At 41.4% G+C, this 15,556-nt stretch overlaps 1 protein-coding gene across 1 annotated transcript in view; it reads right to left on the reverse strand.

Annotated features, from left to right (window-relative positions):
* Window positions 1-1,318, reverse strand: part of fbn1 (fibrillin 1) — a 68,740-nt gene extending 67,422 nt beyond the window's left edge. Inside the window, exons 1-2 of the mRNA XM_083913322.1 lie at window positions 1,053-1,318; window positions 551-839 (exon numbers count right to left, since the gene is read on the reverse strand). Of these exons, the coding sequence (XP_083769448.1) occupies window positions 551-759 (209 nt within the window). The 5' untranslated portion in view covers window positions 760-839; window positions 1,053-1,318. The remainder of the gene's footprint in view (window positions 1-550; window positions 840-1,052) is intronic.
* Window positions 1,319-15,556: the final 14,238 nt, after the last annotated feature.

The following is a 15,556-nucleotide window of genomic DNA, read 5'->3' on the forward strand; positions in this document are numbered from 1 at the left end:
TGATTTATCCACAACTGGGGTGTGGTGTTTTTGGCCAGAAAGAGGATTAGGCTGTTACTCTCTCTCTCTCTCTCTCTCTCTCTCTCTCTCTCTCTCTCTCTCTCTCTCTCTCTCTCTCTCTCTCTCTCTCTCTCTCTCTCTCTCTCTCTCTCCTCTCCCTCTCCCTCTCTCTCTCCCTCTCTCTCTCTCTCTCTCTGCCACAGCCACACACGACCAATGGCCTCCTTTGTTTGGATGTAATTTATTATTGCAGTCAGCAGGAATGTGATATTCTTGCCAGTATTTAATTAGTAAACTTTGCTCCAAACTTCCCATCAGAGACAATGTCACTCGTGGGCTCTCTGCCTTAGTCTGCCTTATTAAAAAAGCGTTTTCTGACCTTCAATTATCATGAAGGATCAGAAAGTTCTACGTGAGAAGAACAAACACCTGCTCCGACACACACAGGGGGCTGCATATTTAAATTAAAAGTTGGTTGGGACAGTGAAAGAAAAGAAAAGGAAAGAAGTCACCAAATTGGACTAATAGGGATAATCTTTAGTCACATTACCCTCTGAGGACGTCCGACCCTCCCCTCCTCTTGGCTCTGCTTGCTCTGGAGTCGGTCTGCTTGGTCATCGGCTCGCTGTCCTCGGTGTCCACCACCTCTGCAGCGTCTCCAAAGTCGGCGCAGAGCGACAGCAAGGCCACCAGAGCCACGGCCAACTGCAGCAGCCGTCCTCTACACTTACTGTCCAGCATATCCACCCTAAAGTGCATACAACTCCAGCGCTCGGTAGAATAAAAGTCTCCTAAACTAGTTCCCCAGCCCCGTCGACCTCTGCAGTCTGGAGTCAAAGCTGCAAAACAATACAAAAAAAAAATAAGTTTGGAGAAGACGCAGAGGCGAGCTCAGGAGATGCTGCGCACAAAAGAAAAACAATTCCGCTGCACTGTGATATCACTTATGTCATTATGAAGATAGAAAATAATTAAGCCTAGAGCCGAAAAAGCATGCAGTGTAAAAATGATAATGTGGAAAAAATTGCGCACGAAGTGAGTCGTAACTTTACCTTGTCTCCCGAACAGGAGATTCGCCTCAGACCCGACAGAGGACTACTTCACTCTCTCTTGCAGGTATTGCTGAATAAACGTTTAGAAGAAAACTGCGGAGAAGAAGAAAAGTCACCTTAAAGCTTTCGCTGAGCTGCTATAAATAGATGCGCATCGTAACACTTGGAGTCTGTTCGTGCGCATCCAGTTGCGTGTGTTGACTTTGCACAGATAAGTTAGAGGAGCTGATGCATTCCAGAGGATGAGAAGGGCAAAACTCACTGAGTCTCTGCCTCACAGCTTAGCTCTTTCCTCATCCCTTCTCTGCTCAACTTCACCCAAAACTTTTTTTTTTTTTTTTTAACTTTCTTCCCCTGCTCTCGCGATACAAAAGCTTGAGAGCAAAAATGCACAAGTTTAGCTCTGGACCTTTCGGTTGGACTTTTTACAATAATATCAAAGAGACACCAGATTATTTCACTCCTTAATCTGTGTCAAAGTTAGATCGTAAATAATCTGCAGTGAGATCTTTTTTTTATAAAACAATGCACCTGTTCACTCTTTAATGTACACGGTGGCATTTACCGCCTCCTAACAAATAAATGTTTAATAAGTTGTAACCAATGGCTCTATTAATGTTAATACATCATTTTAAAGATAAGTTAAAAGACATTGATAAGAAAAATGTATAGGTTACCATGTTTTGAAAAACCCTTGGCTGGTATTCTGGTAATAATGACCTGTTGGTACATGTTAATAAATTCCTATGGTTTTCTAACTTTCTAAAAAACCCTATCAAGTTTGCGGGTATAAATGTTCATGAGACATTAATTAAGTTGTTTTTTAAAACAGCAACCAATTCAATATGCAGAAGTTCTTCCTGATTAAATAGGAGGACTAAACAATAATCTCACTGGAGTAGAACTGGAAGTCTTAAAAGGTCCTAAAATGTAGCCAGAGAGCAACGCCCGAGAAGTCCGTGTAAATAGACACATCAACACAAAAATCCCAATTTTGTCTGAGTGAATAAAATATAAAAACTCTTCCATTCCTCCTTATTTAGTATTGAATGATGTCCTATACATTTACACTGTGCATACTGTGTGTTTTGAGGAATTTTGTCCAGTGCAGTGATAGTTTTCACACACACTGATTCATGTCTGCAGCCACACCCAGCAAATATAGTCAGCCTGGCTCCTCTCTCAAGCATGCTATCACTCTAAAGGCTCTTGACACTGCACTGTATATTCTGCCACACTGGTTTCCACTATCAGCTTTTTTCCTTCTTTCAGCTCTTCATTATTAGCCACTTTCTCCTCTCCCACATGTCTAAACACAGCCCTGCACTTATTCATTAAGTATGTGTTGATTTTGCACATTGGATTTTACGGTATCTATCAAGACAATAGTTAAATGAAATATGATCCCAACAGAACTGTGCAAGTGCAAAGCTGAGACAAAACACTGATTTCAAACAAAAAAAAGTTTTTGTGTCTCTAATCCAACAAAACTGAGACAACTTTTTTTCTCTCTTCTGTAGAGAAAATGCCAGTGACCTAGCCAAAGTGCTCAACAGTCATCTCGCCTTATAATAAGTAAGTAGTTCACCTGGTGCATAGTATATATATCATTAACTTCCACAACTTTTCCTTTCCATCCTCTGACACTCAGGTTGAGGCACGCATCTCCACTATAGCCTCACTGACATCTCCAGTTGGATGTCTGCCCACCACCTCAAACTTAGTCTCAACAATACTGCACTGCTTTTTTCCCCCTGGAAAGTCCTGCCCTCTGCAACGCCTCTCCATCACTGCTGACAAGACCACGTTTACTCCTGAACCGACTGCCAAGAGACTTTGTCTGCCTCAAGACAACCGACTGTCAGGGAGCCGCCAGAGTGCAACTACGGTGCAATCCTGCAGGTTTGCTCTTTATAACAATTTTCTAATCAGTTTCCTTAAAAGCGTATATTATTTTTTCTATAGTTATGTCTGTTTGGGTTATAGCAGCGCTTTCTTAGACAACCTCCCAAAAACACGCCCTGTAAACCCCCAACCACACCACCAAAATATTGGAGGCCGCCCCGTCATCAGTTTCATAGATTTCTCAGTTTACTCCCTCTGTAAACTCCCTTCCCTGCCTGCCAATGACCTTTTAAATGCAATTTGAAATGCTGATGCATTCTCAGAATCAGAATCGCTTTTATTGTCATTACACTTAGTACAATAAAATTACATCTAATTCGGCTTCCATACCTCCGCGTTAGGGTCCAGACTCTTTTTTTGCAGGCTCTGCAGTTCTGGTCATCCGGCATCTGCTGCAATGATGAGCTGCAAAAGGACAGCACACTTTCACAATTACCGTGTTACTTTCTGTCAATTACTTCACTTACAGATGTAAACATTCACAATGGACTTATATAGCGCCTTTCTAGTCTTATGACTAGTCAAGGCGCTTTACACTCCTTGTCACGTTCACAAAGACATTCACACTGATGGCAGTGGATCCAAATACCATCTAATCAAATCATTCACACCACATTCACACACCCATGCGCAGCACAGGGAGCAGTTCGGGGTTCAGTGTCTTGCCCGGAGGAGCCGGGGGATGGAACCACCGATCTCTCAAATGGAAGACGACCCTCTCTGGCTCTGAGCCACAACCGCCCCCATGTTCAGAAGATGAATCACCTTATTATTAGGCCATGTATTCCAACTGATTTTCATATGGTTTAATGACTCATTTCAGAATAGCGGTCAAAAATGTACTCAGATATTTCCCTTAAGTAAAAGTAGCAATATCATCCATCAACCGCTTATCACAGTCGGGGTTGCTGGTGGCTGGAGTTGATCCCAGCTGACAGTAGCAATACCACATTGTAATGGTAAATGGTAAATGGACTTGTACTTATATAGCGCCTTTCTAGTCTTCTGACTATTCAAGGCGCTTTTGTACTACTTGTCACATTCACCCATTCACACCACATTCACACTGATGGCAGTGGACATCTACATACTGTAACATCTAATCTAACCATTCACACCACATTTACACACCCATGCGCAGCAATTTAGGGTTCAGTGTCTTACCCAAGGACACTTTGACATGTGGACCAGGGGGAGCTGGAGATCAAACCGCCGATCTCTCAAATGGAGGATGACCCACTCTATCCCTGAGCCACAACCGCTATTGTAGAAAAACTCTGTTACAAGGCATGCATTTAAATATTTACTTAAAGGCATAATCCGTAAGAATTAAAATATCTTGTTTCTAGTGGCCTCTTTGGTGGTAAGATGTAACTGCAGGAGAGCTTGTTCTTTCAGAGCCCTCCATCTTGTCACGTTCACGGTCGCTATGTGGGTTGACTTTATTTTTGCTCTTTTGTTAACCTTATTGAAACACATTCACCTCTCTACTTATGTTCCATCCCAAGTACTGTATGTTACCCTCTTTATTCCATACACACACACTGGCCCCCTCTACAATCCTGATTCAGAAGTTGGAAGTTCCCGATTTTCGATCACAATGAAACGCAGCATTACCAACAGCGACAAGCTCAACTTGGTAGACCAACCGCTGTCAGCAGCGTCACTAACATGGCGGCACATTTGCATCTAGGGGGGAAATGTCGCCTCAGACACAAAGATTGGAATACTCTACAAAAAGGCAAGTAGATGTGGTAATATCATTCGAATAAAATTGGCCTTTATGAATTAGTACTAATAAGCAAATACTGTGAGGCATCACACATGCTGCGGACATTTTGGATGACAATGCCGAGACACCACCACTAAAGACAAGACTTATAGTCAGAGACAACACACCCACACACACCACATTGTTCGAGTGACGTCAGAGCTGAGCGTGCTGCAGGACTGTTTCTCGCGGAGCTTGAAGTCATGGTTCCCATCAACAAGACGTAGTGTGTGAGAAAACCGATGCCAAGCAGAGCAGGGTTGCCCTCTGCTCTTCCTCAACACAGAGGAGGTGTCATTTACAGTAAGACACCACCTCCCCCACCCTGCTTCTCCCTCCCACCCACCTCTACGTCTCACCCCATCCTTTTCTCAGTTAATCCCCTTACTGTTAGTAAGTGAGCGTGGGTTTCATTTTGGGGAATGTTTACTCCTCTGGCCTGAAATGGCTGAACAAAAAAGCCTGAAATAGCACGACTGAAACAGAGGTTGGATAAACATTCTTAAGATTGTTCCAGTCGAGTATTTCAATACCAAAAACACCAGGCAACCAAGTTATTACCATCTAGTAATAACACAACACAGTTCTATAATTTACGCGCTTCTCGCTTTAACGTTCACCACGACAGAAGCTAATTTTTCTCTGGATACGTCACGAATATTCTTTCACCAGTTAATTTTCTGTTTCATATATCCCAAGGAGGTTTTTTAATAGCTTAGATTGAGATTGTCTCTCACTGTGCTGCGAGCAGTAACTGTAGCGAGACTTTCTCACACTGTGTGTTGTCTTTGGCTCAAGCAGCCATGGTTCATTTCCTTTTGTCTTCTGCAGCACAACTGCTGCCAATATTCATGTGAAATATTTCAAGAAAATGAGCTGCAGCAGAAATGAGTCTCCCATCTCCCCCTCCTCTCTCTCACTCACACACTGGCCTCTGTTTTCGCTTTTTTTGCCATGAGGATAATGTAATGATAGAATTCTATCAACTGTTTGGGCTTGGTCGTCTATTATCACATATTCACTAACACACACACACTACACATATACAGTGCACTGCAGCACGAAATCAAACATAACCACAAAATAACTCAGAGGAATCGCTTTTCGACTCCAAATGGATCGTTTTCTTTGTGCGTACCAAGGCACTGCGTGAACTCATTTCCCTTAAAAATTGTTCCCCAGAAGAACAGAATAGAATTTTTCAGGTCATTAAAAGTTGCAATTGGTCACTTTAATGGTGAGGATGCCTCTTTTAAGCAACGGCTTTGAGGAGGCTGAAAGAAGGAACACAGGGTTGACAGTATGAATCATCTCTGAGTGTCCTGGGAGCAGAGTTTAATAGCTGATGTTCTCACCCTGAATGTTTCTTTGGACACACTCTGCCTCTGGTGTGAGTCCTGATTGAGAAAACAGGAGATTGCATTAGAACACCCCCATGGATGGAGAAAAGTAGTGAGAAAGCCCCTCGCATCTTAGGTCCTTAATATCAGCAATAAACACTCTTGTATCTGCTGGTATAAACACCCGGGAGAGTATGCACATAACATTTTGGTGCAAAGTTAGTTTCAAATGGCAACCGGTTGATTTAAAAGGAATAGGTTTAGGATTTGGGAAATATGCTTATCTGTGTGTATCTTGCTGAGAATTGAGCTAGATAAGAAAATCAATATCACTCTCACGTCTGTTTGTTAAATATAAAACTACAGCCAGCAGCCACTTAGCTTAGCTTAGCTTAAAGAATAGAAACAAGTGGAAACAGCCAGGCTGGGGCTGTCCAAAGTAACAAAATCTGCCTACCAGCACCCCAAAAGCTCACTAGTTAACATGATATATCTTGTTTGTCCACTGTAAAAATGACAAATAATGATTTTACCAGGATTGTGTGCTTGACTTTTTCAGAAGCAGCGACTTCCTGGAGTGAACCGCACAGTTATGACAAGACTGTAGGTTAAATAAAGAAGACAGAACTTCGTTTTAAACTGGATTCATCTGGTCGACACAAGGGGAGTCCTGCTATTAAAGGTTAATTTCCCTGTCTATATCACCTTTAGATGGGGATTTAATTATATTCTTCCAAGTAATTGTGTTTACGTTCTTTCATTTACTTTGTATTATAGAGCCGCCACAGTGGTCTGTGTTACATTCAGGGAGAGACCACTGCCGTGCAATGATTTATTTTGACCAGCCAGGCGAGCTGTTTCCCTATGGTCCCAATCTAAATCAACCAGCATCACCACACTGATTGCAAATGCGTGTCTGGGCCCTCTCAGTTCATCTTTGATTTCCAGGGGCCGTTATCAACTGTGCAGAGCAAAATGCTTCTGGATGCGACTGTATAGACCTACAACCACACAAACGTCATCAAATTACAGCTAAACAGTACACCAAAACTGCATTTCTGAAAACATTTAAATACTAGAAATAGAAAATACAGAAACAGAATATAGAGTCATATGGAATCAGTGCTGTCCAGTTTGAAAACGTGCACTGAACAGACCTGCAGAGTGGACGCTGTTAGTCGTCACACGAGATAAACGGTTATGATTAAAACATGAGTTTGGCTGATTAGTCTCCAGACTAAGTCTTAATGCTAAGCTAACCATCCCTTGGCTGTATTGTCACATTTAATGGACAAATAAATATGAGTGGTATCAATCTGCTCATCCAACGCGAAGAAAAAGAATATAAACGTATTTCCTAAAAACTATTGCTTTCATGAAGCCTACTGATGAGGCCTTGTTAAAATACACTTGCCCTGCAATAAATAATGCCTTTTCAAGTTTATGATATATTCTCATACACTCTGGTGTTGATTCAACTTTTTTTGAGGCTGAAGTTTTTGACATTAAATTGTAATATATCATAAGGTGCTTATGTTATTTTGTCCACACACCTTGTTTGAATACACAGATTTATTCAGGGTTTGTCCCCTGCGGGGCACAGTGGATAGTATTTTTGGCTTGAGCCATCCATCCAGGCTGGTCTAGCCGCCCACTTATCTCCCCTCCACATGTGATTTATGCAGAGTCAGTGTCCCCCCACACAAATCTGACCATCTTAGGGATGGAAAACATTGCCTGTAGAGTATTCCCGCCTGGGGTTCGCCGCCACCATCTGTAGCTCAGCACAGATGAAGAGACCCATAAACACACTCTATGCAAATAGACAAAGAGACATAAATTAATATACACACTACTCTAGTATAAATGTGGTTAATTTATGCTAGGTCCCCAAATCAGATATAAATAGGATGTCAGAGAGGGACTCCACTACTATACAGCAACAAGAATGCATTTAGCTAACATCAGTATAATAACATGATCACAATGACAATACCAACATGCTGATGCTTAGAAAGTATTGTTAAGCATGTTCACTTCGACAGTTTTGCATCTTATCGTGTGATCATTTTCAAGTGTAGCTGAGGCTGATGGGATGTCAGTTTAGGCCTGATGGTGATGCAAGGTAACCTGACTCGGGCCAGATGGACTGATTCTCATGATTCACATTTGCTCATCATATCCATCTGGTAATTCTCGTTTGGAGATATTTTGGGAAGGAGAAAAAAGGATATGTTGACTATATTACCCTACGTATTGATGTTAGGTCTCATTCACTCTCATGAACAATAAAATAAATATACACTTATTTGGGATTTAAGAGAAATATGGCTGTGTGGAGCATAAAACGGTTTACAACCAGAGTCTCTGAGACCCTAAACAGAAGTAAAGCATAATTTTCTATAGCTTCTTAAACACGGCATGTTAAAAATAATATCAATAAGCAAATTCTGATCACATTAACGGAGGTATCAAGGTGATAAAAACAATATTAAGTATGTTTTCTGAACTCCTAAAGATGCCCCAGGTTCTCTAGGACCCCAAACAGAAAGATTGCTGGTATTTTCTAGAATCCAAGTTTTGATCTCTGCCTCTGTTTGAAATCCAAGGGAGAAGTGTGCACTGCTGGCCAAAGCATGAGGAAACAGCAGAGGAATGGAGAACGAAAAGAGACCAACACTGGAGGAAAAGTTGCCTTTTGAAATTGGCCAACAGAAAAGTTTTGATTCAAGTCTCCCACATCTGCCTGCTGCCTCGTGCAAAAAAAATCCTGGAATCCCCCACCCCCTCATCATCACTGTGTCACACACACACACACACACACACACACACACACACACACACACACACACACACACACACACACACACACACACACACACACACACACACACACACACACACACACACACACACACACACACACACACACACACACACACACACACACACACACACACACACACACACACACACACACACACACACACACACACACACACACACACACACACACACACACACACACACACACACACTATTCCAATCCACCGGCACAGAGCATGAAAACAAACATTTTCAAGGAAGTTCTTAAGCCAAGTGGCAGATAAGCATTGCTGCTAACTGAACATGAACACGCACACACACACACACACACACACACACACACAACCAAACACACACACACAAACACATATAAAGTCATGTCATACACTTGGAGTTGCAGCTAATGTTATGAACTGACACTGACCTAGTTTTCAAAGGGGCAATGATAAAGAGGGAGTGGAAAGATGAAGTTTTGAAAGAGGTAAAGAAACTCCAGGGCATATTGTGCTTGAGGACACAGTGTGTTGTGCATGTTAGTGAGTGTGTGTACAGTATGTTGTGTGTGTGTGTGTGTGTGTGTGTGTATGTGTGTGTGTGTGTTGTGTGTGTGTGTGTGTTTCCGCTCAGGCCTGCCAACAGCTAACAGTCCACACACCCATCAGAGCTTCAGAGACAAGCCGTCATGCTAAGCCGGGGTAGAGGGTTGAGGTCTGAGAGCAGAGGGAGGTAAAAGCTCAAGTAGAGAACTGCTGAGTGAGGCGATCGCTGTGGGGGTTACACACACACACACACACACACACTCACATACACGTACACACACACATCTCTTCTGCACTGGCTGCGGCCAACAGCAACTTACTGTATACTCATTTAACAGAGACTTTTGGCTCGATCCTGTGCACAGCATGCCCTCACTGGTTCCTGACTTGTGGAAACAGACTCAGGCACAAAAACTAACCCGTCTGTTTGTTTGCATGCATTTATTTACGAACCTAACAAGACTCACACGTTTCCACTCCTGGGGAACATACGTGTAGATTATGGCATGCCATTAACATCTGCAACACGGCCCAGTCAGTGGCCAAGTCTTGTTTTGTTTCCTCCCAGGTTTGAACTCTGTGTGACTCTGATAACATTGAAACGAGGAACAATTTCATGCTCTCGTACTCTGGGCGCTTTTTATGACTTTAATTGTTCCATTAAGGCGCTCCAGGGTCTGGGAATGCTTTGTCATATGTGCAGTGTGTGTGTGTGTGTGAGAGAGAGAGAGAGAGAGAGAGAGTGTGTGTGTAAAGTTAATGCCCTCAGGCTCATCAGCACTCATGTTTCTATAAAGGAATTGAAAGAGTTCAGGCTTTTTAATGCTCTGGATCAGAACCAAAGCCACAGAACCTGAAGATTATACTGAATGTTTATCATTTCCTGTTTCAGAGTCATGTCATGTCACTGGCTGGGTTAAAGGAATGTACACACATGTACTAACAAATGCACACACACATGTGGTTGCATAGACTAAGATGATGCCTACTGTAGTTTCAGCTGCAGGCTTTTCATTTATCAGAGCATCTGATAATCAACCTGCTGGCCAAATGATGTTTGCCCTCAAAGCTTAAAACCTCTCAGTGTAATAATGTTTTTATTTATTACAGGTGCTGATGACTTTATCAGTGAGGTTATTAAATGAATTATCATAAAATGAGTTATAGCTGAACACATCATGATCATTTAGTGGAAGCTACTGGACTTTATTCAGTGAGTTTGATCCTTGGTTTACATGATAACAAAAGGTGCAGTGGTTATAGATCTATTTCATTTGTATGGCCATAGAGCATAGGTGCTTAGCCTACATGATTACCAAAGATAAAGCAAATCCAATTAGATAATTACCCTTTTAAGAGACAATTTTGAATGAGTCTGGAAGTTAAAAATGACTTTAAAAGACTTGCTTAATGCTGGCAATTAAAAGACCCTTTGGCAATGAAGACACAGTGTACTGATCACTTAAATGTTTAAGCACTGTGTTAAGTGGAAATTCAAATTCAGATTATCTCCTTGAACTTATCTGAATTTATTGCATTTCACAAAGGTGCCAGAACCAGATAAAACTATGCTTCTCTGGCCTTTTATCTTACACAGAAACATTGAATTATCTATAGACAAACATTAACGCCGTGTTAATAACTCAGTATTGGGTTTTCATTACTACTCCATTTGGAGAATTCTAATAGAAAACTGCTTATACATTAACACCACACAAGTTGACAGCTGCTGCTTTGACATGAATGAGAGGTCAGAGGTCAAACAGTGACCTCACAGGTTTGACAACGTGTGACCATCAGCAGGCCTCACAAGTCTGAAATGATGGCATCAAACACTAGGTCATTGCTGTTCTTGGTGAGTGTTTTTGGGGCGAGGTCCGTGTGACTCAGAGAAAATCCAGAGGGACGTTAAAGAAGCAGGAAAATCACTTCACTTGGTTGAAAGATCACTTGATTTCACACTTATGATAGCTTTCATGTTAATGGATGATGATTGATTTTAGTTTCTGTTTGTTTACTGAATCAGATAAGATGCAGATATCATTATCATATCTAACTTGTGCACCAAGTGTGTAGTAAAGAGCAGAGATAACGTGTTAATTCCCTGCTCTGTATAACGAAACCAGATAAGTCCTCTTTTTGACACCCCAAAAAGCAAGGGAGTGTGGGAAGTTCTGTGAGATTTGTGATTACATTTGACAGAATTATCTGAACAGAGAGGCTTTAAATGTTGTTTTTCTTCAGATACCCTATCAGTGTTTGTATCAGTCTTTAGCAGAGCTGCTTCTTTCCCCATCAGCTGCCAGTGGTTCCCTGATCTCAGCCTAACAAGCTGTGCTGAGGGTGATTAATGTAGGCGAGACCCTCCAAGCCTCTCCGAGGACGATGAGGGCCACAGCCCGAAAAAACAATCAGCTGCATACTTTCAGCACACAGTCATCTTTCACTTCACCAAAATCTGCAAGTGACAAGCTGTTGGAAACTGAGGGAGAAGTGTTGCGGCAATTATTATAGGCTGTACCAGTCATTTTAACTGCTTCTTTAACACACATGTGTGTAAGAACTCAAATAACGAACAAAAGGCAGCATGTCATAGTAGTTTAAATCAACATATGAGCATTTATGTATTTGCCTTGTTTCATTATGAACATGTTATATACAAGATTATGAAGGACCACGTAAACCAGTTTTTCAAGAATTTTAGAAATCAAGCCTCAGAGTATTCGACCAATCAAAATATATATATATATATATATATATATATATATATATATATCCTGAAGGGGAATGAGCTCTTGCAAAGACTGACAGCACCATCTTGTGGCTTAATGAATCCTGGCAGCAAAATAAGTTTATCACTTGATTTGCACTCAAGTCACACAGGAGGATCCTAATGAAAGAACATACAATTTCCATTTATTAATTATGCCAATATGAAAAAGCTTTTATATAATATCAAACTGAATATCTTTGGGTTTTACACTGACAAAACAAAACGTTTAAAGACATCACCTTGGACTTTGACGAACTGGGATGGACATTTTTCATTATTTTATAGACCAAACAATTAATTAATTAATAATAATATAATTGTTAGGTGCAGCCCTATAAAACACAAAAAAATGAGCCTCTGCAGAGTAGATTCAATAGCCCGCCTCTGAAGTTGCTATGTAAGATTTGCATAAGGTTTCTACTGGTGCAAGGAACATAATGACCTTAAACATGCAGAACAAATAATGTAATTTTCATTGCACAGCTCTCACACACTGTGTAGAAATGGAGTTGCTTTCAAGTTGCAACATGTGAAGTCAGCCCCAAGGAGAAAAATCAAAGTAAAGTGAACAATCTCCTGTCAGCAGTTAATCATGTGTGCATGTGTGTGTGCATGTCTGCAAAAAAATCTCAGCCAAGTACAGGAAATGGGGGCACAAAGAAATAAGACAACTGGATTTAGAGTGTAAAACTGGTCATTTCCTGCCGAAACCAGTGATTGTGCTAAAGAGTACTGTTGCTTTTTCTCCACATCTTAACCAACAACATGCAGCTACGTCACAGGTGTGTCAGTCAGGACAAACTGAGAGCCATGGTCTCACACATGTAGTGCAGCTTGCCACCACACACAGCAGCAGCCCAGGAATTTAACCACTTTTCCTGTCCAATGCATCTTGGCGTGACAACAGCAACACAGTCCCAGTCTTTGCCCCAGGAGGCCACGGTGTTGTTTGGCTCCATGCACTTCACAGTACATCTCTATGGATTCTGTTGCTATTGACCCAGATGTGAACGCCCTACATCACCATGTCCTGCAACCCAATCCACGCTGAATGGAAGTTTTCTTGAGGGTGCTGCAAACTGAAAAGCCATGTTGGTCAAGAATGCCTGGTCTTTGGCCAAAACACTTCCTGCAAGCTTTTCAAACTTCTGTTTCCGGGGACAGGAAGAAGCAACGCTCGACACAGCCAAGAAGGCAGCTTGAACACTGCAGTGTGTCCTTGTTGCAGAATCTCTAGAGGAAAGACGGTTTATTAGAGAATAGGACTGAATGCTGGTGTTGATGTTCTGTTTCCACCTGCATGGAGGTTTGTTGTTCATTGTTTAACTGCAGACGCAACTGGGTTTTTTTCTGCAAACACCACGGGGATGATGTCCAATGACACAGATACATGTTCAGGTGTCTATTAATGTCTTAGTTTTCGAAGTTTGAATATGTGTGTTTTATGTTCAGCTCTTTGTTCTTCACTTTCAGCTGTGCTTTTTCTTGCAATGTGTTCTCCAAGAGCAGGCTCAGCTGTGTTTTTTCAGCAGACAATAAGGTGAAATTGTCCTGTGTTCAGATCAGAATCAGAAATAATAATAATAATAATAATCCCAGGGGGGAATTATTTCTGTTGCAAACTCCAGCTATGCCAACAACAAATTAACAACAACATATACATACAATAAACATTGGAAAAAAATATATTTGGAAAAACAGAAATATAAAACAATATATATATACATATATATAATATAAAATTTACAATAGTAATAAATACAAAAGTATTGTAATAATTTGCAAAGTACTGTAAAAGGTGCAAAAGAACAAATGTTTATGATTGAGTCAGTATTACAGAGAGGAGGTGACAGACTCTCCTAGGGATGCGTTGTATAGTTTGATGACCACAGGCAGGAAAGATTTCCTGAGGCGCTCTGTGGTGCATCTGGGTGCGAGGAGTCTTCTGCTGAAGGTGCTCCTCTGCTGGGCCAGTGTGTCGTAGAGAGGGCGGGAGACATTGTCCAGGATAGACCGAAGCCTGGACAGCATCCCCCTCTCTGCCACGGTCGTCAGGGTGTCCAGCTCCTCCCCCACGACATCACAGGCCCTCCTGATCAGTTTGTTCAGTCTGTTGGTGTCTGCGACCTTCGGCCCACTGCCCCAGCATGTGACGGCGAAGAAGATCACACTGGAAACAGACTCATAAAACATCCTCAGCATCGTCCGGCAGATGTTAAAGGACCTCAACCTCCTCAGGAAGAAGACTCGACTTTGGCCCTTTTTGTAGACAGCCTCTGCGTTTCTAGTCCACTTCAACTTATTATTGAATCCTCTACAGTGTCCACGGGGACCCCTGGATGGAGACAGGGGTTTACTTAACTGTAACTGTTATGGCTAGCGGTAACTGTCAGTCAAACTCCTCTGCAATACTTGTTTTTATGGTACAATTTGCCGGAGGGGGCGGATTCAAAAAGGCTCAAACTGACTCCGGTCTCCTGCAGGCTACTGGGCCAGGTCTGACCAACCTGGCAACCTGAGTGGTGAAATTATTTTTTGTTGTTGCGACTACGATCTTGAGACACAAGATGGCGGTGTTCTGCTCATTCTACATATTCAACCTTTAAGTCACATGAAAAATGTTATATATTGCATGTGGTAAATTTCAGTATTCACAAAGCAAACTTCTCTAAATCCTTCCCTAACATTGGCGTCCTCATAGTTGAATTCAATGTGTGCATGGATTTATTGGCCCTTGTATTGAACATAAAAGGTGAGCGCACATTGACATATTTTGATGAACCGTTTGCTGTGGACCCTGTTTGACCTATTGTTCTTTGTTTATTTGTTTAAATTTGTTATTTTCTATATACTTGATTTATTATTGTGTATATATATTCTTTAGCTATTTTTTGATATGTATTATTTGCACACTGGTCTTATTTGTATGAATATCTAATTTTGCTGATTGTCTGCTTATTCTTAATCTGAAATAAAAATTTCTAAATTGAAGAAAAAACCCAACTTAAATGGCAGCATTGTCTGTTCTGACTGTAACAACAATATTCAATCATCACTAATGCAACAAACATTAAACGTGTATTTTTTTGGAGTGCATGTTTTGCTGTTTGCTTTCCTTGTTTTTTTAAGTTAAAAAGGGTTTTCCTCTGATGGTGACCAAAGTTACTGTTACTGTTGAGCACTGCAACTGAAACTTCCATGTCATTTATTATTTATTAAATTAAGTTTGAAGAAAAAGTTACTACGTTCACTTTGTATTTCAGTGAAAGTGCGAAAGTTGAAGCAGACGAGAGAGGAGTTTGAATAGTGGTGGAAATGCACCTGGGAAATGCTACAGTAGCTAGCTCCTC

The sequence above is a fragment of the Echiichthys vipera genome (genome assembly GCF_963691815.1).
Source record: "Echiichthys vipera genome assembly, chromosome: 1".
Lineage (NCBI taxonomy): Eukaryota > Metazoa > Chordata > Actinopteri > Perciformes > Trachinidae > Echiichthys > Echiichthys vipera.